The sequence below is a fragment of the Stegodyphus dumicola genome, chromosome X1, assembly GCF_044657685.1.
Source record: "Stegodyphus dumicola isolate Sdum_Otavi_A_Nest chromosome X1, ASM4465768v1".
In the NCBI taxonomy this organism is placed as follows: domain Eukaryota; kingdom Metazoa; phylum Arthropoda; class Arachnida; order Araneae; family Eresidae; genus Stegodyphus; species Stegodyphus dumicola.
Window position 1 is genome coordinate 141,560,255 of NC_140780.1, and position 26,105 is coordinate 141,586,359.

Below are 26,105 nucleotides of genomic sequence, written 5' to 3' on the forward strand. Positions count from 1 at the left end.
AAAAACCTACTACTTACAAAATGCGTTTCGTTACGTTAAAAGTATTAAAAATATGTGCATTTAAAAATTACATCTCTCGTTTAAAACACTGATCAAAATTAAGGAGTTAAATCTTAAGAACTGAATTTCTTAATTAAAAACAAATGGCTTCGGAGGTAACCGATTTTCATTAAACTATGAACACCCTTGAATGATACGAAAGTGACAATATAATATTTGATCTCTCTGTAGCATTATTTAAAAAAAGATTTAAAGATATGTATCTTCATAGTTTTCACCTGGCAAATTCTGAGCTCCAAGTAAATCTTTTTACAAAGTTACTCAAGAATTAATTTTAAAGGAAAGACAGGACAGAATTTCTTCCCTATCTAGCTATTAGAGCTGTTTAGCCCTATCTAGCTGTTAAAGAAACAAACATTAATTAGTAGTAGCGTTTGAACCTTCTAGTGATGCTGAAAGAAATAACTATTGCTATGATGAACGAATATTCAGTCATTTAATAGTGCAAAAACTCCCGGCATTCTTGAAAAATTTTCAGAAATGTCCTGTTTTGGTTCAAACTTAGGATTTTTGTTTTGAAATTCATCTCAAACAGTTTCTTTGAACTATGCCGTACAGCTAACGACTCCATAACTTAAAACTATTTTCATAAAATATTGGCTCTGACTCAAGGTAGAACATGAACGGCAAAATTGCGATAACCAGTAGTTCTATTATGTAAATCAAGAAAGTTCTTCTTGCTGTTTTCGTCGCTCATCAAAAACGGCACACTAAATTCTTAAACACTCATTTTATTCTTCGAAGTATATACCATTGGCTTTAACTGCATGTTCCCAACAAAAGTCAAGCTTACAAATGCCTATTCTGAAAGAAAAATTTTCTGTTCCCGCAGGTGGTTATGCATGGCCAAAAACATAGAATAGTCCAATGTGGGCGATACCCGGGGAATAGGGTAGCTGAAGCAGTACTTCCTAACCGAGTATTTTGATGATCCATCGGCGCTTTAGCCGTATGAAGGTTTGACATTATCGTGGAGAAGGGGAACTCCTCTTCTGATGACTAGTGCTGGCTGTTTCTGGCGCAGTGCATGGGAAACTATTTGCAGTTGTGACGAATAGACCTCGGCTGTTATGGTTTTTCCTCTTTCTAAATAATCATAGTGGACAATGCCAACGCTGGTACACCAAACACTCAGCATTACCTTCTTTTGGCGAATTTCCAGTTTAGCGGTTAATGAGACCAAACCAGAAGTCGACAAATAATGTTCGAGCTTAAGGTTATGAAACCTTATCAATTTTTTGTCACATGTCAAGACTTGTCCAGGAATGAATCTTTATTTTGGCACGGCAGCAACGAAAAGCAGATGTTCAACCGTTGGAGCTTGTTTTTATAGGGCAGGGTACGAGGAACCAACCCACTTGCTTAGTTTTCAAGCCATCCCAAGAAAATCAGCTGAACCACTTTTGAACAGTCCATTCACTCACTTTGCCTTTCCAAACGCGAGTCATACTCTTCTAGCATCCTCTTCAGCTTTGTTTTCGAAATTTTATTCGTAAAGCAGGATAGGCTTCAAAATCTTCTTTTCCAGTGGCATGTTTTTTCGAAAATTCCATTTTCTATAAGACCAATAGAGAAATCTGGGATGCACTGAATAAGATTTGAAATGAATGTAAACATGTGACGTTATCAGAATCAATTTGAGCACACTAACGCCTCAAACGTAACTGTTCCCAAAACTCGCACGAACTTTCTTGGTTATTTGATTGATGTCTGGGACAAACTATTCTCGAACTTGCTGACTGTTTTGCTGCTATCGTGATTTTCCATATGCATATAATGACGTTTACCTTAAGTAGGTTTCCCCAACGGCAGCCTTTTTCTTAGGTAGAGATCCCTCGCATGCTTTGATATAGTCAAAATAATCCTATATTCTCCCTAGGGATCACGGCAATTCTAAGAGGTGCGAGATGCCCCTGAATTACAAGTTATGTGTCACTCATCTAGCTGTCGATATAAGATCAATGAACGGATTCGAACACAATTTTATGGTCTCTGATCATTGATCAAGCGTAAGGGTTAATGAAATATTATCCGATAAACGACTACTTTTTAAATCCTGTATTTTTCTAAATTCTCAAATTCTGAACACTTTCATTACATGATATTAATATCTGTGACTTTAAGTATTTTACACAGAAAAAAAAACTGTATAAGTAATGCTGGATGAAAAGCTTATGTTTTAATGACAACTTATGTTAACAGTAGTACATCAGTTCTAAAGAGGCAAATAATTTTTCTTGCATCAAAACAAGAACTAACACAAAATATTCATTACTATGCACAGAACTCAATGACTTTTCTGAAACATCTTACTAGAAAATAAGTACAGTATTCTCTTAAATTTTAATCTGTTTTAAATTAATAAGCATATTTCAAAGCCATTTTACGTTCACATATAAAAGCAAGATAAAACGGTATTTACTAAGTCCGATCTGCACGTATTTTTAAAGCATCTAGTTAGTTACTATGCTTATACAGCAAAGTATACGGATTGGGACAAAAGGACGTATGTTGAATTTTAGATAGAAAACAAAACTGTAAAAGAAAACTTTAAACTTCACAAAATGCTCCTTTAGATTCCGTTTACATTCATTTTAGTACTTTTGGTCTATCTTTAGATTTGAATATCAATACAATAAGTTGTACATGATACACATCTAAAGAGAAAAGAAGCTGATGTTGCAAGACTATTGCTTAAGAAAGAAAATCTTCTTCACAGAAATAATATTTTTTTATGTATCTGCCCATAGCTTCACTTTGCTAGAGAAAAAATTGCTGGGGCTAAAGTAATATTCCTTGCACTTGATTAATTGTCGATTGAAGTTAAAAAAGACGTCATTTCAATGAGCTTTAGGTATTGGTGAACGGTTATTTTTCAGTAGTTCTCAAACTTGCAGTGCATTGGGATTCAATGACAAGAAGCTGATGCGAAAAAAATCTATATATAAATTTTCATTAAAACCTTAAGATTAAGAAGTGCTTTATATTACAGCGAATTACTCTACAATTATAATAAATACACTAAAGCCATAAAATACCTAATTATGTAAGAAAAAAGAAAATAATTATCTAGTATAATGCTAAAATGAACAACTAAAGAGCAACAAAACAGCAGGTTATAAGATTATTTTTATCATCATAACATTATTTTTATTCTGATTACTATAATCCACACTCTTACTTTTTTTGTGTATGTGGAGGTCTTATTATTTTTACATGCAGAATTTTGCAGAAGTTTGTCGAATCACGTAGATCTCTAAAAGAGAACAATAGCTCGACAGAGTTTTCATCTTTGCTATTGTACTAAAGAAAACTACTTGTAGTGTCATGAAAACAAATTAATTTTAAATGAATGGTTTTTAATGCAAATGAGGATTTGAAAGAGTTGCTTCATGTAATTGAAAGATGAAAAAACTTAGAAATTTCTTTTTCTTTCTAATTAATTCTTTCTAATATTTTTCTAATTATTATTTTACAATAAACAATACCTACAATACGGGTTTTTGTATAGGTACACTGTGGAAAAAAAAAGGGGCAGTTCTATACATCCCGTTCTAGTAGGCCGATTGACGAAATTCAACTTGGGCTTTTCATTTCTCGAGAGCGCTATCTTATCGACTTAGGATACGTATTAGATTTATATATAACATTATGCTAATATAGGTATTTTTACACAAAATCGGACGTTTTCTGAAATGACATGACAATTGTTTTTCATATTTCGGTTCTACGACTGAAGTTATGTCAAACTGCCAAGTTTTGTAAAAATCGCAAGAGTAGTTTTTAAAAAATTATCTTTCAAAATTTTAGCTCCTCAATGTTAATTGAATTTGGTACATAGTTATTAATCTCTCTTTTTTTATTAAACTTATTTGATTCCTCCTTTCGCATTTTGAAATTTAGGTTCAATCCAAATACAATTTGCCCATTTTTTATGGTTTATCTTTAAAATTTATATTTTTAAATAAATTTTATATATTTTTTGAAAAACATTTGAATTATAATATATAAAATTTTTACCATCATCTTAAAGTAGATGTATTTCTAAGCATGCCTGCAAAAAAATTAGAGGTTTTTTTTTCAAAATTTCCAAAGATATACGTGAACTTATATATTGGCGCGTTTTGAAATTTGGAATATTTGTTGAAACCGATAACACGATGAAATCTGGTTTAGGCACTTTGTTAAAATTATGTGGAAGTGGGAATGATGTTACCTTTTTTTTTCCGCTCATGAGCATTGTAAAATGGGAAAGGAAAATATGTTGCAATATATTAAGAAGTTCGCCAAGTGAAATATTCTTGGTGCAAACTGAAAAAAAAAATGCATCAAGCTAATCTTTTTAATTTCTTCGTAAATTTCTCACCAAATTTTACAAAATTAATATAAATAAATAAATGAATTCATTTGAGTCGTAGAATCGAAATAAGAGAACAAACTAGCATGTTATTTCAGAAGAAGTCCGATTTTGTGTCAAAATGCCTATATTAGCACAATACTATACATAACTCTAACATATATCCTAAGTGTCGCTTTCTAGACATGAAAAACGCAATTTGAATTTCGTCAATCGTCCTAGTAGAACGGTAGCTACAGAATTGTCAGTTTTTAGTCCAAAGGGGCTTTGTCTCTGAGGGACTATTGTTTTTATCGCAGTGTGCATATGTATACTTATAAAATGTTAGTTAACATACGTATTTAAAGATTCTGACATTTACCCACTTGTCTTACTTTATGGTATACCTAAATGGAAGAACTTAGTTAAACTTCTCCAAATACCTTATTTCAGTAACAGATTTTAATTCAAGAGTTAACCCTTTGACGCGCGCTATATTATTTTTAAAATTTTTTAAACTAAAAACACTAGAAATCGAATATTATGATCCTAGAGACAAATAATATACGAATTAAAAAAATCTACTCCCTCCCATTAATCTGTGGGTGGTGGTTTCGCTGTGAAACCAGCGCGCGTCTAGGACTTCGAAACTTACTGAGTTAGTAGGAAAAAACAACTTACCTTTTTCCGTACGGATTTCCAATGAATGACGAAATTTGCGAATAAAAAAAAAACTGCATTTAAAAATTGCATCAAATATAAATTTTTTACTTTATTTTACAAAGTATATCAACAGAAAAAAAATTATAATTTATGTAATTTTTCTGCAGTAGTGAAAACATAAGAACGTACAGAATATGAAAATTGGGATAAATAGATGGATAAAAGCCATAAATATATCCATGGGTTTTGCATCTTCCATAGAGGTAATTTCGTCAGTTGGGGGATAATCCTCAGAAAATTCGGGAATGGATTTCACTACATTCTGCATTTTATTCCATGTTACATCTGCAATTCTGGAAGGACCTGGTAAATTTATATCATCATTTTCTGACTAATCATCACTTTCATCTTCTATATTTCCATAAGCAGGAGGGAAGGAGGTAAAGGAGTATTTCCTTCTCCTTCACTTTCATCCTCAGAGACCACTGATTCTGGATCTGAAGGTAATTCTTCAAGTAACGCTAATGCATCAGCCATTTCTAACCCTTTGCGATGCATTTTGAATCTCAACAGTAGAAAATAAAATATTGGCAAAACATTTTAAATTTAATTAAATTTTTGTGCGATTTCTATTTTTAATTATTGAAAAATAAATTTGCAATTTTTTGGAACCACACAAAATAATTTAGAAAATCACAGTACTAGCATAGAGAGCAAGTATGTTGAAAGCAGAGAAAAATCTCTGGAACGAAAAATATTTTATGGGGGCAGGTGCATGTATTGTTTGGTAATACAATAACTCTGTGATTTCAAAACCTCTTATCTATATCAGGGTGAAAATAAACACTTCTATTTCAAAGCAGCAAACATTACTATAAAGAGCAGTAGTTTCAGGGCGCGACCACCGACCCTCTAGGGGAATGTCAGCATTGTAACGCAATGCTCTAGTGGGGCAGTGGTCGCGCCCTGAAACCACAAAGGAAATACCATAAATATACACAGGTTGTTTATATATGCAGTTTAATTATTGCTGTATTTTTATTGTTTATGATAGAAATAATGATGTGCGATAAAAAAAAATGTTAAATTTTAAGTTATTAATATAAATAAAAGGAAGTTATTTTTGTCTCACTGAAAATGCATTTTAAAAGGCATCCGATTTAAAATACTAGGACTTAAAAATGTATAGTTCTGCAGTAATTTTGCGTTATTTAGAGGTAAAAGATAAGTAATCAATCGGTTTTCACTCAAACAGTTTGGAAACAAGAGCGGAAAAAACTTCGAAAACTGGTGGTTTCAGGGCGCGACCACCGCCCCTCAAAGGGTTAACAAAACTTTTAACCCCCCAAAAAAACCCTCTATTAAACTTAAATATGGAAGCTATTCGAAGTAAGCTCCTTGTTAGATACATTACGTAATATCAAATTACTAGTAAGTGGTAAGCTAATCCATCTAGCAACTGGAATATTCTTAGTTCGAATCTTAGAGATCAGCAGAAAATTCTAAGTGCGAATAGTTGATTTTTCCTGTTTCCTGTGTTGAAACATTGAAAAGTTTCTATAAAAACTTTATCAGTACTGCATATCTGCAACAAATTACTTTTAGTGTTTATTTCATAAATTATTATTACTTAACTATTAATCTCATAATGTATTAATACTGAGTAATACCAGCTCTCCGATTGAAGGAAGTGTATCTCCTAGCTACTTCCAACTACTAATAGGATCTGCGAATCACTTTATAAGGTTTTTTCTCACTCTTTACAGCATGCATTCGTTGTGTAACGGTAGCACACTTGGCGCGTATTCGAGAGGTCCAGATTCGACTCCCGGGAACAGCATTGCTCATTTTTCACTGCTCCTGCTTCAAAAAAATAATAACTCTACAGTGGAACTCAAACTAAAAGGTGGTAGAAGATAACCCGTCACCACCAGGATTGGGTTTTCTAATCCCTTTTTAAAGGGGGAGTATATATGGTATTTTATCCTTCCTTCCAGCAACGCCTTCATGGTGTAACGGTAGCCCACTCGACCCGTATTCGAGAGGTCCAGGTTCTAAAGCCGGCGAAGACATTGCTCATTTTTTACTTCTCCTGCTTCAAAAAAAATCTAATGACTCTATAATTTACATCCCTAGATTACTCAAAGCGGCGACAATTCTGGACCACTTTAAAAGGCGACTGCGGAAAGGATTGAGACGCAGTTGACCAAATCTACGTGGTGACGAATTATCATCCGTAACATTTTATTCTGGGCAACCCTGTAGAAACCAATAGTAATTTCGGAGCAAGAAACCTGGAAACACAACTTCTTTTGCCGGAATTCGAACGACGGATATTCCATTTTCTAAATGGATGATCTCTTACAGCACGGGTTACAGCTGAAAACATCGCGGCAAAAACATCGCGGACGAAAACGTCGCGGAGAAAACAACGCAAGGCGAAAACGTCGTGCTACAAAACATCGTGGAAGAAAACATCGCAAAGAGAAAACATCGAAGGTCTAAAACATCGTGGTACAAAATATCGTCGTCGAAAATAAAGCCGTTCAAAAACTTCGCAGTTTGAAAACATCGTCTTCGAAAATATCGTGGTAAAAAATAAAGTATCTACAAATCATCGCATGACGATAACATCGCAGACATGCTTTATTTTTTTCAGGCTTTTTTTAGATTACACTTTTCATGAAAAATTACTAGTAAAAGCTTAAGTAATTTATTAATTACCTTTGTTAGTTAACTATGTCGTTTTAAAATTCTGTTAAGTGCTACAAGTTGCATTACTTTTCTATGCTTAAGGGGTCTCACGACCTTTAAATCTTCAAAAATATCGATTTTTTGAAAAACATATATGTTTTAGTTTGAACATTTCTGCGCACTTTAAAAAAAACCGTGTTAAAATATTCCGTGTAGTTTAGGAGATATCATTAAAAACGTAAAGGTCACTGACACGAGAAACCTTCATCACGTATGTAAATAAACATTTAAAGGGACACGTCATTTGCTCACAGCTGTCATAGCCGTTATATAACTGAGTGTTGCTACATTCTAGCCTACAAGTCTTATTTTTATTTCGTCAGCAATCAGTAGCAATGATTCTACTCAACTTAATACTTATTCTGAATGTTTACATCGTGTTTCCGTAAGCTATTACTACGTTGTTTGATTCTGCAAAGTTGTATTGACGTTTGCAGCATTTATTTGGTGTATATTGAATTTTTGATGCGTTAGTCTTTTTGCTGCAATAATAAGTATATTTATATATTATATTTGTGATGGCAAATAATAAAAGAACTTCTGGGAAGCGAGCTAAAAAACGTCGCTTCCACGGCAACCGCTACACGAATATCAGATCTGAACTTTCTGATAAAAGCTTGGTTTCATCAGGTGATGACCATAATACTCAAATTGAACATGTAAAAAGTGCATCCGAGAAAAAGCTTAACAATGCATTATTTAATGAAAGTGATACTGACATTATGAATCGTTTTCATGGCTATATAATTATGGATAAAGACATATTGTTTACATTTTTGAAAGAGAATGTACTGTGCAAATTGTGCTGTAATTCTGTCAATATTTCTGAGAGAAAACCCTTTGGATTATTTTCAACAATTTCTGTGAAATGTGAAAAGTGTAGTTTTAAAACAGAATTCAATAATTCAAAGTTGATTGGTGAACACAAAAATGTTCCTGAATTAAACAGACGAATTGTTTATGCTATGGGATGCATTGGTCAAGGTGTGGAACCTCTGGAAACATTTTGTGGTGTAATGGATCTAGGTAAACCTGTGACACAGAATGCTTATGACAAAATCTGCAAACATATAAATACAGCTTCAAAAACTGTCGCCATTCAAAGTATGAAAATTGCTGCAGAAGAAGAGGTATGCAAAACTGCATCAAATTCTGTCACCGTAAGTGGTGATGGAACATGGAAAACGAGAGGACATACTTCACATATTGGAGTATGTTCTGTAATAGGTGCTGAAACAGGGAAGGTTTTAGATGTTGAAGTTTTCTCGTCCACTTGTAAAGGATGTGATCTATGGAAAGCAAAAAAATCTGGGAAAGCTTTCGAAGAGTGGCAAATGAAACATTTGCCAAATTGTCAGAAAAATCATATCGGTTCTTCAGGAAAAATGGAAGTCGATGGTATGATAAAAATTTTTCACAGATCAGAAGCTGAAAGAGGTCTCAAATATATTAATTATATTGGTGATGGTGATTCTAGAACATTCCCTGCTATACGTGACAGCAAACCATATGATGATAAAACTGTTTCAAAACTTGAATGTGTTGGTCACGTACAAAAAAGAATGGGAACTCGACTGAGAAAGCTAAAACAAGACTATAGATGTAAAAAGTTGGAGGACGGTAAACCTTTATCAGGCAAAGGACGACTGACAGACACCATGATAAATAGGCTGACTCAGTATTATGGAAATGCAATTCGCTCAAATGCTTTGTCAGTTGATGAAATGCGTAAGGGTATTTGGGCAGTTTATTTTCATACGAGATAAACTGATGCTGAACCGTTACATACATTTTGTCCTGCTGGTGCAGACTCATGGTGTAAATATCAACAAGCAGTTTCAAATGGCTCAGTGGGTAAATTTCATCATAAAGTGACTTTGCCATCTTCAGTCATGGATGTTATAAAACCTGTTTTTAAAGCTTTTTCAAGTCCAGATCTTTTGAAACGATGCCTTGATAGCTTCACTCAGAATCCGAATGAATCTTTTAATTCCCTCATATGGCAGATGTGTCCGAAAACTTCTGGATCTGGGAAACGAATTGCAGAAATTGCTGTATATGAAGCAGCAATTTTATTTAACATGGGCAAAAAGGGTAGGCTATCTGTCATGAGGCAAATGGGTATCCATCCAGGTATAAATGCAATAAAATCTCAACTTCGCAGTGATATGAAACGTGTAAATACTGCTAAGAAGAGAGCAATGCAAAACACTATAGAAGCACGAAAAGCAAGGAAAAGATCCAAAACAAGTTTAGAACATCAGAAAATTGATCAAGAAGGAATAATGTATGAACCTGGAGGTTTTTAATTTGTGTATATAAATATTATAAATAACAGTATTTTGTGATAAGTTATGTGTGTTGACAAAAATTTAAACATCTTGTTCAAGAAACTGATTATTAATATATTTTTATTCTCAGAAATATTTATAGGTTTATAACACAGTTTGCACATTGCATTCTCTTTCATGTATATGAAAAATATATCTTTATCTGCAATAATGTATCCTTGATAACGGTTGACTGTGTCATCACTTTCATTAAACAATGCATTGTTAATTGTTTTTCAGATGCAGTTTCCTTATTATAAATATACATTCTGTCATTAACTTTATTCAAAACACAAACAAAAAGCATAAAATACAAATTAGATACCAAATAGTACGAGTTAAGACTCATTAAGTCACAATGTTACTCATTTTTATAGCGATGCAAACTTTACAGGTCTTTATCTCAAAACGTATTTTTTTAATGCGTCGCGCATGATATTTCAAAAACTTTTTAATGTATCTTTCTGAAATTTGTACCATAGTATTATCATGTTACACTAAATTAATTAAACTAAAATTTTGGTATTTTAATGAAATGTTTCAATTTTATAAGGTATGTAAAAATCAAAATATAGCAAAAAAATTATATTTAATATATATATCATAAAAAAATTAAAAATGCATGAATTGTGTAATATTTTTAGTTCAGTTATATTCTCAAACATTCTTCTGCATAAAAAAAGAAAAATTAAACATTTTGGTACAAAACATTTCTTGTACATGTGCGCGCAGTGTGCGTACAGATTAATTAGATGTGAAAAATGTCTTATAATTTAACATTTGTTTTTACAATTTTTATTATAATTTTCAAATTTCAAGTACATTTAATTAAAGAATAGACATTAAATTAATAATGAACAAAATATTGAGTATTTTTGATAAGAATTAAAAAAGTTGCACAAGATTGAAAAAAGGTAAAAAAATTCATCTTTCGACTCATTCAAGGGTCGTGTGACCCCTTAAGTTTCCTTCTTACTTTATCAGCAAAAATGTATTAGTTAATAAAAAATATGAAAGTAAAAATTATCCTTCTTTCCATCTTACGCTCAATCATTATAGGAATATCCATTTACAATTACTATTAAAGCCTGAAAAAAATAAAGCATGTCTGCGATGTTATCGTCATGCGATGATTTGTAGATACTTTATTTTTTACCAAGATATTTTCGACGACGATGTTTTTAAACTGCGAAGTTTTTGAACCGCTTTATTTTCGATGACGATATTTTGTACCACGATGTTTTAGAACTGCGATGTTTTCTCTTTGCGTGTTTTCTCCCACGATGTTTTGTAGCACGACGTTTTCGCCTTCCGTTGTTTTCTCCGCGACGTTTTCGTCTGCGATGTTTTTGCCGCGATGTTATCGGCGGACACCTACAGCACGAGAACACATGCCACAGAATGCAATAATTTCCTACAAATTTAAATCTCTTTTCGTTCAGTAGCTTATTCTCTCATGTGTAATATACATAAGGCTAATTTATGTAAAGCACTCAGGTATAATAATTCATTTAAAGGACATTATTAATGCATTATATTCAGAGATAATTTGCACATATTTTTAGCAGTAATTATGTCGCCACATATTTTCTTCTATTAGCTCATTTGTTTTAAAACGGATATATTGCAAAATATTTTCTTACACCAAGTAATGAATTATAAAAATTAAAGTACATTTTGTAATCAACATTTTGTAACGAAAATTATACTATGATTGACTTCTAGCTTTTCCCCGATCACATCCACCGCACCTAAATTTTACCTCTCAGAAGCAGGTCGTTGCAAGAAACATCAAATATTTTATGGCTTTGTTTTCTAGGTTTGAGAATTCCTTATGGACCTCTGCACTAAAGTCAGCAACATGTTTTTCCCGAAAGTCATTCTTCAAAGTGGCATCTGATCCCAGTTCAAATAGATGGACGTTTTCAGTTAATAAGTTAGAAGTAGATGTAAAGGATTTCGAGCTTATTTGGCAAGAGACTTCAAACAAAAAAAAACTTATTTGAGTAATATTTATTTCTAAAACTTTTCATTATGCATCTGGTTGTAAATTACCTTGTTTTTTATGCAAGAAAAGTGATGCAGTATTTTGACAGACTCAATATTTTCCAAGATTTCAAAATTTGGAACTTATATCTCTGCTTAACAGTATTTTCACGTCAAAGATTTTGAATGTTCTCAATTAATGAAAATTATCTGTTAGTTGAAGAGACGTAGTAGTGTTAAAGAACGATTTAAAACATTTGATCCCAAATTTTGAAGGACAAATAAATACAGGTCTTGAATATTAAGTAATTCCTTATGAAATTAATATTTTTGAAGTTTAAATTGTATCTTTGCTTATTAGAGGAATCGCATGCAATTACGTTAATTGAATCGAATGTATGTATTCTATTTCAAAGATTATTAACATAGGGCGATGCGAAAAATGGTTAAATAACTTCTACATAGCATTTCTAGAAATCTTTAATCTGGCGTATTCAAAAGAAGCAACTCAGTCTAATGGCAAAAATATCTGATATCTCTCGAGTAATGACAGCTTGCATTATCTACATACTCTGAACGCTGCTCATATTTTGCTGATTGACAAAAGATTTTTCAATTTTTCATTTTCGCAAAAGCTCTAAAACAGCTTAATGCGTAATGTGATATCGTGAGATTTTTACCAAGAAAAAAAGGAAAATCTTATTGATTTCTTAAAACAGTTTACATCCATTGAAAAGTGAATTCTTAATGGACACAAAACTTACAAAGAGCAGTAAATTTTAAGTTTGCTTTTTTGTAATAACTGAATTAATTTGCAAATAAACTACATAGTTTGATTTAAGCCACTGTAACCAAGATAACCGAGGACTGAAAAGAAGGTTTAAAAGTTAATGGAATATCACTGCGTGGGCTGTCAGTTGGCAATTCTCCTTTAATAGAATATTTTATCAAGTATTAAGAAAACATTAATTTATATTCCTAATTATTTTAAATATAGTCGTGAAAGCTCTACTGTGCTTACATGGTAATCGAATACACGCAAACATTTTGAGATTTCAATAGAAAAATATACCTATGCACCATTTCTACAACAAATATTTTTGTATTGTAGAGACATTAGGTTATTTAGAAGCTGGAAGACGCGAAAAATTAGCAATGCCGGGAATCGAAGAACGGACCTTTTGAATATGCGTCGAGTATGTTTCCAATTATACCACGAAGGCATGCTAGAAGGCGAGAGCAATACCTTATAGCAGCTATTCTCAACCAGTGGTACGCGTACCACTGGTAGTACACCAGAGAAGAATAAATGGTACCAAAGAAACAAAGTATTTTTAACTATTAAATTTAAAACTCTGGTGAAGAAAAAGTACAATTGGTAGAAATTTTCTGTGATAGAACACTAACTGAAGATTCCAAAAATAACCTACTCGTTAACTTTTGGATGAACCGAAAAAAGAATTTAAAGGCATCTATAATAAAACTATTAAATTTTTATTTCCTTTTCTGCACTTTGTTATTTTATACAACCTATTTGTGTGAATAAAGATTTTCTTCCAGGTTATATTTGAAAAATAAATACAAAACAAAATTAAAAGCGGATCTTAACTTGCGGTTAAAACTTAGTGAAATAAGACCAGACAAAGAAATGGATATATATTAAACAGCCCAAATTTTACACTAAATTTATAATTAAACTATTATAACTTAAATTCTGATAAATAAGATGGTAACTAATTTTTAGTCTAATATGTTTTTATGTGTGCACTTTTAATACAAATAGCCAATAGGCTGTGCAAATAGCAAAGTATATTTTTAAGAATTTTTTTGAGAAATTGAAAAATAATGATTGTAAAATGTAGTGGTGGTACAAAGGATTTTAAAATTTTTTTAGATGGTATACGATAGTCAAAAGGTTGAGAACCGCTGTCTTATAGTATCATTGATAAATAAAGCGAGCGCGTTAAAATTTAAAACCCAAATTGTTTGTTATTCCAATTGGAATTTTATTATTGCGTTAATTTCATGCTTTCTTAATCCGGGTAGAGAATTCTCCCATTTTTTACTCGCACAAAATAAATAAATAAATAATTACAAAATGCTTAGTGCTTAAGTTATATTTTCACAATTTAGCATAATACAGAACTTGCGCATTGAATTTAGATTTCGTTGCACACTTATTTGTGAAATTATCAGTTGTGTTCGACTTTAATTATCTGCAATACTTATCTGAATGCTTATCTTCACTGATTCAATACTCGAGATTAAAGCTTTAGTGTTACGTAAAGTGTTTTTATAATACAGTTAATAAACATCATTTGCAAACATCATATATCTATCTCATACTTTGCAGTACACTATTATTGAATCCTCAAATCGAAATCCACATTTTATTCACTTGACTAACGCATTTAACCTTATCATTATAAGACTAAAATTCAGAAAATTACTATTGCTTGCAGTAGACTGTAAATCATTTCAAATCCTTAGATAAAGCGTAAGAATTAATCGGAATTAGCTGTCGTGGAGGGAGGCTAAAACATTAAAACTTTCCAGGTTATTATCACTTATTGAAAAGGTTACTTCAATGCAGTGCTTTCATAATATTTCGCAATATTTCTGAACCTTTGATTTTAACTGTATTTGTCAAGAAATATTAAAGATGTCTGAAAATTACATTTTATTTGAAATTGCTAAATTACACCAGGGACTGCTGTACAACATTGTCATTTTCATTCCATTATTATTTAAATGATTTTAACTGGTGATTCGAATCTGTAAAGTAAAAATAATAATTTATTTGAAAATGAGATTTAAAGTTTCAAGTATACTATGAAAACTGCTTTATGGAGATAAAGAAGCTTCTGACGTTTTACTTGAACACATATTTATTTCTTAAAGTAACCTAGATATATTTCAGTAAAACATTGAACCAGTTCTATTTAATTTACACGTAAGTTAAACCAAACGAATTTCAAATATTATTTCATTCTTCTCAAATATGCGCTGGATATTAGTTTGAAACCATTACCATTTAAAAACTCCTATATCACAAACGTAACTGCAAAATATATATTTTTTAATTATGTAAGTTTCGCCAAACGATTTCGTCTTGAACGATAAGGAGCAGCAATAAAAATTTCCAATTATTGAGGAAGAGGTAAAGTTATTGTTCCTCCTTGAAAATAGTCGGATATATGGGATTACTTCAGATTTAGACTTTACGGCGACATGTAATAACTTTTTTACGTTATTTCAAAAAGTCTTATAGAAAGAAATGGCATGCTAATATTATACCTATATTTTTATATCAATCACTACTTTTGATTTCTGTACGACACATAAAAAAGAATTTTGTAAAAAAAATCATAATGCTTCAAAATTTCTGAAAATATGAATAAACATAATGTACATATTCAACATTGACAAACATAAATCACATAATTTACATATCACATGAAATGCGGAGAAACCTTTATAGTAATTTTACAGAAGAAATACGCAAAATAATTATACTAATTGAAATAAAATATTAATAATGGCATTAATTACTAACTTAATTAAGTATTAACGGTAGAATACGCAAATGTGTATGGAAAATTGAATGCAAAGGTACTTCATAGCCTTAATGAGTTATATGTATATTAGCCACAATTATATTTTCAGAATAAAATGAGGACGAAAATGAAAATATAAGATTCAGTACAAACAGAAAATAAAAAGAATAAATTAGTTGCCAACTTAATATTCGTTTTTGTTTCTTGATTTCAGTTGTTGAAATTTTCATTGTTTTTGTTCTTAATGATTCCTTAATTAAATTTAAATATGCGACAAAGTTTAAGGAGAGAATGTTAGATTAGACTGAAATGTAGATTGAGCAAAAACACTTAATGTACAGAGAAAGCAATGAATATATCTAAAATAGAAATTATGACCATTTATGGAAAATAGTTTTAAAGTTTCCCACTTTTATAACACAACATTTAATTGACTTGATAAATTGATTAACTCTAATATTATTTAATTTTAGGTTTAGTTTAGAAACATATTAACATTAAATACCATAATAAGCATTAAACTACAATAATGTACATATTAATGTACATAAATATATATCTTATCTGATGATCTCATTAACGGTAATGAAAAGGATATTGAAACATTTTCCTGATTTCTTAATTCATTATATTTGCCCCAAGTGAGTAAGTCATGTGAATTTACAGCAAAAGCTAAGACAGATAATAATACCTTTAAAAATCGTCTTTTTCTGAAAGCATTAATTTAGAAGCGTTTTTAATTTTTTATCTGAAGCTTCAGAAATCATATGGCATATGGGAAACAATGAATAATCTAAGTGAATGGCCATTCAGTACATCTGGAGAACTTCACTTAGGGTCAAGTCCTGGGTTCAAGGGTTGTTTAACTTCGGGTCAAGTTCCGATCAGACAAGCAAGTGTTGCTTATTCATAGTGTCTGTTTTACAGATAGGGCCTTGGCTATCAGTTAGTATGCTTGTTCTGCTGAGACGTCCGGCTAACCAGTTGTGCCGTGTCTGAAATTCGCCACCGCCTCTGTACGTGGCAGTTACTCATTCCAATCATTCCTGCTACTCTCCCAGAGTTATTACTCTTCGATTTAATTGATAGTTCTGTGTTGTACGCTGAAATAATATTTTCTCGAATACTTCTCCTAAGGGAATCCAAAGGAATGAAGCTCTGTTCAAGAGATAATACCGTTCTCTTTTGCCAAGAGACCTGCTTTTTCATTACCATCAATATCTACATGGAATGGTAGCCACTGAAATTTTACTATTTTACCGTTCCTATTTAGTTTCCTCATATCTCGTTTTATTTTTGACACAAGAAAAGCCTCAATGAGGTGTTGAAGATCTAGTGCCTCTATGGCTGACTTCTAATCAGCACGAATGACGGCGTTTGTAAAAAACTCAATTCTTGATTTCAAATTAGACACAGCCAAAAAGACCGCATGAACTTCTGCACCAAAGTTTTAAAAATGTTGACCCACTAGAGCATACTGTCAAAACATTTTGAAATATACACGTGTAACAACATTATTTATTCTAGAACCATCTGTACATGCACTTATCAATTCTGGTTCAGGTACTCATTCTGGCTGTCCAATAATGACAAGACATTTGATTTTAGAATAATATTTAGTGTGTCTTTTCTGTCTGTTTTCATACAGTTTTAAATTAAAGGGTGTTTCCAAAACCTCCAGCCGCTCTACAAGTATATTGCTATTTTCAACAGGAATATTGATGTTGAAATCATTCGCCTTCACAAATCTCGACTAGAGAAATCTGAGAATTTTTGCCTCACTAGCTATATATTATATAAGCTAGCTTATATAATATATAGCTAGTGAGCCACTGAAAATCCATCAAGTTGTTATTTACGTAGTGCCGTATGAATTCAGTAAATAGTTAGTTGTTTATGACAAAGCACACAGTGGCTACCTGTCTTACAAGAAATGCCTTCGGAGAGGATAGTATGAAGATTATTACATTGTTTTCATGTTATATGGTAACAACAGTCACTTGCAGCAACCTGTTTTCTGGGATTCATACACGGGATGATCTGTGAGTTTACAGAAAACATTGAAACACTGTGAAAGAACTAAAGAAAAATTAGGGAAAGATCCAACTGTATAACAAGTCATAATTTTTGTTAATGATCAAACTGACAACAGTTTTAACTAAAGCTCTTTAGTTAAGTTTAGAGATATTTTCTGTAGTTATTCTGAAAACTTTTCGTTAGCTTAAAGTTATTATATGTGTAAACTACCAGGGCATTTTCTTGTGCTTTTTAGTTTATAACCTAAAGTAACGTTATAAGGAATTATCACAGTTCTCCTTGCATGCTTTCGTAGTTCCATAAAGTTAAACTTACTTTTGCTTAATCTGCATCAGTCTAACATTTAAGCCTGCAAAAGAGTTTTGGTTTTTACCACAATCTCAGAATGCTAACTGAACACAGATGTACAATAGCAAATAAAAAAAAACTAGCATTTATTGTAAACTTCAGTTTGGAGTGCAGAACAAACTTAGCCCTATGCACTCGAGGCCTTTATCCCGCGGAGCACCATCAACTCAAGACGTTTCGCAGCTTTTTGGAATCATTACACCTTTACAAACATAATTTCTTAAATATTAGTAACTGTAATTTTTCTGTGTATTATATTTAATGTAACATTTCCCAAGGTGCATGCCCGGCTTGTCATGGCATAATAATAACAATCTTATAATAATATATCGTTTTATGCCTTTTCAGAGTTCATTTCCCTGAGAACAGACTTTCTGATAGATAAGATCGCCATTTAAGAGGTATAATTTTACACTTCATAAGATTATACAGAAAGAGCGTAGACACCCGCTTCGAAGAAACTAAACGTAAACAGTTATTGCCTCGCATCGAGTTTCTGCATCAAACCAAGTGGTGAGCGAGAGTCCCCTCTCGAGTTGCGGCATCAAATCACATGGTGAGTGAGAGTCACCTCTCGAGCTGCGGCATCAAATCACATGGTGAGTGAGAGTCACTTCTCGAGTGCAAAGGGTTAACACAGCTTTACTTCCTCTTCTGGGGGGGGTAGAAGTGGCTACTTCTTATAACCCAAGATATTTTTACATTTTTTATCATAAATGAAATAGGGAAATAGGAGTATTCGAGTTTATATTAGGCTAATATTTAATGCTAATTATTTATAATTAGTTCACAAACTAATTTATACCCTAGCATAGCTAGTTCACAAGTTATGCGTAGCAGCAACTCACCATCTAAGAGAATTACCGTTTGCTTCGGGTACAAGCCGAAGACTTGTTTTAAGGCTAATAACGATGCCATAATTTGGATTCTTACTCCTCTTTAAAACCCATCTAAATAATTCTAGGGGCAGCAACAGAAATAATTTGAACATAATCAAAATGTGTTAAATAATATAAACCTTGCATTGTAAATAGTTATCACGTCCATTTGGTAAGTTGAAAAACCGGGGTTCGAATTCTGATGAGGGCAGAGTTGATTCTTCCCGTGTTCCGCTACGGAATTTAAACTGACATTTAGATAGGTACTACCCAGTATATTTTGCCCTTTTCTTTCTTTGAATGCGTTATGAGTTTCTCTATATGGTTGTGTAAAAATATAACTGTGTTTAATCTAAGACTTTTGTATTCGACTAGACATAAGCTGATCCTGCCAAAGTCGCAGATCCTATGTTAGTGTACAGATACTCAGATCGAAAGGTAGAAGTTCCAGTTCACTCAAGCATGACTAGTCTAACACATTACAATTTTAAAAAAACGTTACTGTCAGAAAAAGTCCTATGATTTAATATCTGTCACCTCACCAACCTAATTTAATACGCAAAGAAAATGTCTTCAAGGCATTAGAAATTTGGTATAATTATTTTCATATAATTATTTTAGTGACTTTATAAACGGAACTTCTAATAATTCAATCATGAAAAATATAATTATTTTCTCTTTTATACCAACAATAAAAACTTTACTACCATATGAATAAATATTTTTGCAGAGATGACCGCTGTTCACGTTATTGCATGACCTACACAAGAAACCAATTTGTAGGGGAAACAAAATGTTAAATTTATTTGTGTGTTTATCTAGAAGACTCCGTTTCAAGCCCTTCCTTTAAGAAGTAGCATTTAACAAAGTATATCATTAATTGTCATTAAAGATTTCGAAAAACATGTTTTTGTAACTTCTACGCTTAAAGTGTATTCTGTGCATCAGAAAAATGTTTAATTCGTTCCGTGGTGCTCTCAATCAGATTATTGCTCGTAAAATATTCACTTCGTAAAATTTACTGCATATCCGCGAACTTTTTATAACCCAAGATATTTTTACATTTTTCATCATAAATGAAATAGGGAAATAGGAATATTCGAGTTTATATTTGCAGATATTAAAACTAGTGTCTACACTTCAACTCTTTAGAATACCATAACCGTTTTATGCTATGTAATATAAATATATAGAAAGCAAACTATGAAGCAGAAAAAAAAAAGATTTCTCCATATGTCATTAAATAGCATCAAAGCTAGTAAACTAAGTAAACAGCCCCTAAATTCTTTAAAGAAAAATGATTTTATCATTGAATTTCAAATATTATTTTAAAAGCTTTATCTATTTCTTTGGAAAAATTTTTTTGATAACTATAGTATATAATTATCAAAAAACTTTTTCCAAAGTTATACGGTTTTCAATTTTCCGATAATTTAAAAAAAGTTGTGTTTTTATATTAGCTCAAATGTAGTGGTATATAATAAGATTAAGGAACATCTTTTGTACATTGCGTGAATTTTATAATTCGAGAAATGTATTTCTAGTAATTTCATTCATTTATCTTGTTTTCGTCAGTTCCTATGCCAATGTAAACCCGCAGAGCTGATTAAAAAAGGTCTAAGCAAATTTTAATATACGATGTAAATTTCAAAAACAATAATTATTTTTACAATCACATTTTTGGTAAGATTTTTACCAAAAAAAATGTTAATTCCTTTGTAATTTTTAGAGCAGGTCATTCATAACGTGTTACTGAAAAATTTGTATTTTGCTTTGTTTGATTTTGAAATTGAAAATTCGCGGGTCTATAACAAAGAATGAATGTAGATTATAAAATTTAAAGAGAGAATCTCTTGGGAATTTTGATGACAATTATTGGCTTCATACTAAAGATTTTACGGAGAAATAAATTATATTTACCGTTATAAAAAAATATAAGCTAACAAAAATTTTTAAATTGAAGGATTTTCCTTTTTCAAAGCAAAGAGTCTTCTTTACTTGAAAAATATTTTATTTTACGTATTTAGGTAAGTTTATAGAAAGTTTAAATTAGTTTTTTCTCGATATTTCATTTCGTCCGCTTCAGATATTTTCAGAAGGGAATTAACATCGGCATTGTGGTCGAAGGTATAGAATATCTCTTCTGCCAAAAAGGAAATTGTTGCAATATTGTATTATATTTAAAATAATACACCATTATTAGTAGCGTAAAGTTATGTTACCACGTACCGCAAATGCCACTTTGTTTCGATTGCAGTCTACTATGGAGATGAATTTGTCACTAGAAGGTGTAGGTTCTAAGAGTATGAAGCAAATAATTCTTCAGATATTCCTGTTTTATTATACATTTTAGAATTAAAGATATCGAGTTCATATTACTGTTTAATTTTAAATATAACCGATAGCTGATTTTAAATCGGTTTTATGAATGATCACGTTTACCTCCTTCAGATTCCTCATAATAATTTCATCATTTTGGGGATAGAGATTCCTTTGATTTCAAATTTACTTAGTATAATTTTTAAAAGTGGAAAATGTTGTAAAATTTTAAATATTATGGAAAATGACATATTATTCTGTTATCTTCCCTAAATTTCTCAGGAAAATGAGAATTACTGAAAACAGACTACATTTGCACTAATACACATAAGCTAGCATTACGTGTGTTACCAAACACACATGTTTTGCTATAATGGCTTTGACGAAGAAGAAAGGAAAGTTTTATTATATTGTGATGAACTGCGGAACACGCGATTCAAAATGCACGCAATAAAAAGGCAAAACATTACCTGTATTGTCTTTTGTCAAGGAGCAAATCTCTAGAGACATTTCTGAAATCTTCATAACATCAATAAATTTTAAAGAGAATATTGTATTCCATTCATACTCACAATACTACCAAAGTGATGATTAGGTATGCTTATGTTATGGAAGTTAAGGAATGATTTAAAAAGAAATAACTCTGCATTAAGAAATTCCAAATAAAAATTAAACAAAGATTGATTTATAAACTCTAGAAAAAACTACGCGGAAAGGTTTAAATAAACATTGCCCTTGCTCGAATGTGTTATTCACATGCGATATGGGAAACAAAAATTACATTTTAGTAGGATTCGGAAAATTGTTAACTAAAATATTACAATTGAAGACAATTGCCGACAAGAGTCCAATGTCCTTACAATCGAAATATCGAATGGAAATGATGCGATGCTTATATAATGCATTTTAAATATGAGTTAATTTATGAAATTAACGTCAAGTGAAATTAAGCATGAAATTAATACTATAGATGAGGAATTTTTATACACATTTTGAACAATTTAATAGTATTGTGAAAGAGGTTTTAATTAAAAGAGATGAATTAAATCAAGAAACAAAGTAATAAGAAAACCTAGCACATAATATCATATTAGTTAAAACAACTCATAATCTAGTATATGTATTTGTGGATCTAAATCTGAATTCCACGACTTTTAAATTCTACATTTCACGAACTACAACGGACTACTACAACGGACAAATCATAGAAGATTTATCCGTTGTACAAGACATAGTTTATACAAGACATCAGTTTAACGCTTACGCTTTTTATAAAGGAATAATCTCTTTACTTATCGCGCACATTTTCCCCACCTTTCAATATTAAATGTAACACCGTATTAGTTCTTTTAAACGTTTAGTAATAGAATAAAGATATAAAGTATGAATTATTCTGAATGTTCCAGTCGTTTTTACACTCTGCTCTTCACTGCGAATTTTCCATTTTGAATGCAAAGCAATTTATTACTTTAACCATAACGTTGTTAATTCCATGCGCAAGTGCTAGGCAAGATAAGTTCGAAGGTTTTCGTGTCAAGGAGCATATACTGGAGAACTAATAAAAACCCACATTCACTCATGTAGACACTAAGGATTTGGATTATGTCATAAAATGTTATTAATATTTTAGTGGAATAAACTACTCGTCAAACCTAATTTTCAAAATTTGGAACAATTTTGTCTTTTAGTATATGTTTTCCGAAATTTTTCTAATCATCCCTATAGTGAGATAAAATGTACTTTCTATGTCAGTTTCATAATTTACAATGCCATGGTTTTCACTATAGCCACTCGGTTCCGTTCTTACAATATATGCTAAAAGGCGTTTTCACATAAAACTCAATTAAGCACTAAAAAGACAGGCAAATTTATGAACTTACCTATTGTATGAGCGATCAAAATCAGGAGAGAATTTAACAATCGTAGCTTTGCCATCCTTTAAAAATTACGGCAAAAGTAGTATTAAAGTTTGGTTGCGCTAAGAAATGTGTATGCCTTCTAAATAAATATAAAAATACCGGTCAAGTTATATTGGACACCAACTCATGCCTACACATTTTTTGCCAACAACTTTACACATGATTTCGAGTTTCTCAACTAATTGGCCTGAACGTGGGGCAAAGGCATGAGAAACTTCTCAAACAGTACTTTCATGGTCTCTCAGGAACTTTCACTTATGTGGAAAACTGAAGATAAAGTTTTGACACTGTCTTATTTCGAAATGTTTGGGAAAACTGAGACTTAAAATAAAGATTTCACACAGTTAATGCACTTTTTTTTAAACATGAGGAGAAAAGAGAACCCTCCCTAGTGTTCAAGAAAAACATGCGCCGATGCTTTCTCGCTTCCGAATGAGACGGTACTCTTTACGTGAGCTGCTTTACATCTCTGGACCTATTGATTCTAGCGCCCTCTTCGACAGCGATTGCCCTGCGCAAGAGCTTTCTCTTTCGAAAAGTTACAATCTTTTTAGACTCGCTTTGCGCAAGCTTGCAACTCTTATTAATCAAATATTTCGTATTATTCATTCAATTACTTAACATGCTCTAAACTTTTAAATTTATATCCATTTGAATAACAAGTATTTGGGAAAATGCATGTGCCAGCATTAATCAAAGAGACATAAACGATATCATACATAATGAGCGAATATCAACCACGCATAATCCATCACAGTGACACCTCGTGTTTTGTATCTTCAGTCTTACATATTAATGTTGTATTTCTTGTCATCTTATGTACTGTTTATAAGTATGGGTCAAATTGTGAACGATGAAGACTTTTCAAGTATTCTAAAAGTTTTACTTAATTAGGATGTTTATATTCAACAAGTTAAATTACGTCTGTTATATTTAAACTTCTGAAACTAATTTATAGCATCTAAAATCAATAGAGTGCATTTATTTAGACACGAAAGCAGCCCGTTTTGGAATAAGGTAACTTTCCAAATGTTTTTGAACCTATAATACTGCATTTCAGTAATTGTTGTTTTGATAAAAAATAACCTTCGGTTAGTCAGTTAGTAGTGTTCTAATTTTTCGAGGAAATATTACTTAAATTGTAGCTGGATTTAAGTCCTCTAATAGCTCTCATAAATAATTTTCCGAATTATTTAATTTATTTTTTCTCGAACTGCTATTTCAGATTAATTAGTTAATTCTTTCTCATACTGCGTATTGATGAATCCTAGTATTCAAGGATTATTTTTAAGAAATTAACTCATGAATAGTAGTATTCATAAATTTTTTATCTTCAGACTATCTAATAATATTCTAAAATTTAATTTAGCTAAAAGAAGCAAGAGTGAAAAGCAACTGTTATCAGATTACATTTTATTTTGCCATTTAATCATCTACTTGTATTACAAAACTGTTCTGTTATTTCACGCTTTCATATTTGAAAAGAAGTGTCTGTTAAGTATTGCTCAGTTTTTCGATTCAAATAATACTTTTCCCTTCTTATTAAAGTGGATGTATTACATTGGACAGAGTATGAAACAGCTTCGCATGTAAGTCAACCTTGCTCTTTTCAAGTTGTCTTGCGATAAAACTAAATAATTATTTTTCTTTCAAATTAAAATGTCAAGAGTGAAGGAGAAGAGTTACATTGTGTCTACGAGATAAGGATGATTTTCGGAAGAATATTTTAAACGGAAAAATCGACTTATGTAGCTCATATTCGATCCCATAATGTTGTGCATTCTTTTAAAATTTTTCTATACCTTAAAATATATACTGCTTCAATTCATTGGTAACAACTATATTGTTCTAGAAAAAGGAAAAAATTGATACAAATATATTAGTCGATATGAACACTTAAATGGCATTAGAGAAAAGATGTTAGAAGTTAGTAGGCATGTAAAGAATTATATATGGACATATTTGAAAATATGAATAGAAATGTAGACAGTTTCAAATTAAAAGACAGATTAAACAGAACTATTACCATGGTAATTTAAAATTTATTTAAAATTTTTGTATGTAAAAATACAATATATTTTAACAAATTAAGAACAGAATTTTTGACTTTACGTTAAAATTATTGAATTTCCTTACTACCTCTTCAGGTTAATGTATTCTGTAATATACTCAAAGTATTTAGGAAACTGTCTTTGATTTCGAGGTATAAAATGTGGCCCTATTTTTACCAACTTGAAAATTAGAGCTTAATTCATCGAAAGGCTATATTTGATTTTAAATATCTGTATGTTACTAACAATCTTCCGAATTTCAACTAAAAAATCTTTGAGTGATTATAGGGCTTACGATAATTATATACAAGTTTTATGTGTTTAAAATTATTTTAAAGGGCTTATGTACGAAAATTTTATTTCTGATAGTAATGGTAAAAATAACGAAATCGTAATGTCCTTTATATAAATGAAACCTGCTGACTTAGTAATCTTCTACAGGACACAATATAAGCACAACTTATTGCAAAACCGGGATAGGAGAGTTCAACTGTATTCTGCTGCCATTTAATAAGCATATAAGGTATTTTCGCCCTCCTTCTAGCACGCCTTTGTGGTGTAACGGTAGCATACTCGACGCGTATTTGAGAGGTTCAGGTTCGAGTCCTGGAGAGGGCATTGCTCCTTTTTCCCCTCCCCTGCTTCAAAAAATCCTAATGAGTCTACAAACTTACTAAACAATTTTGTAGATTACAAAGCTAACGTAAGCATTAGTAATTGTTGATCATAAACTTTCGCCTTGGAGCTATCAATTCTCTAGTGTCACTTTGTATTACCGGAATTCCAGTCTACCTTTTACATACAAAAGTTTTACTTAATTAGGATGTTTATATTCAACAAGTTAAATTACGTCTGTTATATTTAAAC

The 26,105-nt window shown here is 31.4% G+C and overlaps 1 protein-coding gene across 2 annotated transcripts in view; it reads right to left on the bottom strand.

The window, feature by feature from the left end:
- LOC118196261 (carbonic anhydrase-related protein 10-like) overlaps nucleotides 1-23,613 on the bottom strand; it is an 857,748-nt gene extending 834,135 nt beyond the window's left edge. For both annotated transcript variants that reach the window (XM_085807267.1, XM_085807265.1), the window contains exon 1: nucleotides 23,149-23,613. In XM_085807267.1, the coding sequence (XP_085663393.1) occupies nucleotides 23,149-23,203 (55 nt within the window). In that variant the 5' untranslated portion in view covers nucleotides 23,204-23,613. The remainder of the gene's footprint in view (nucleotides 1-23,148) is intronic.
- Nucleotides 23,614-26,105: the final 2,492 nt, after the last annotated feature.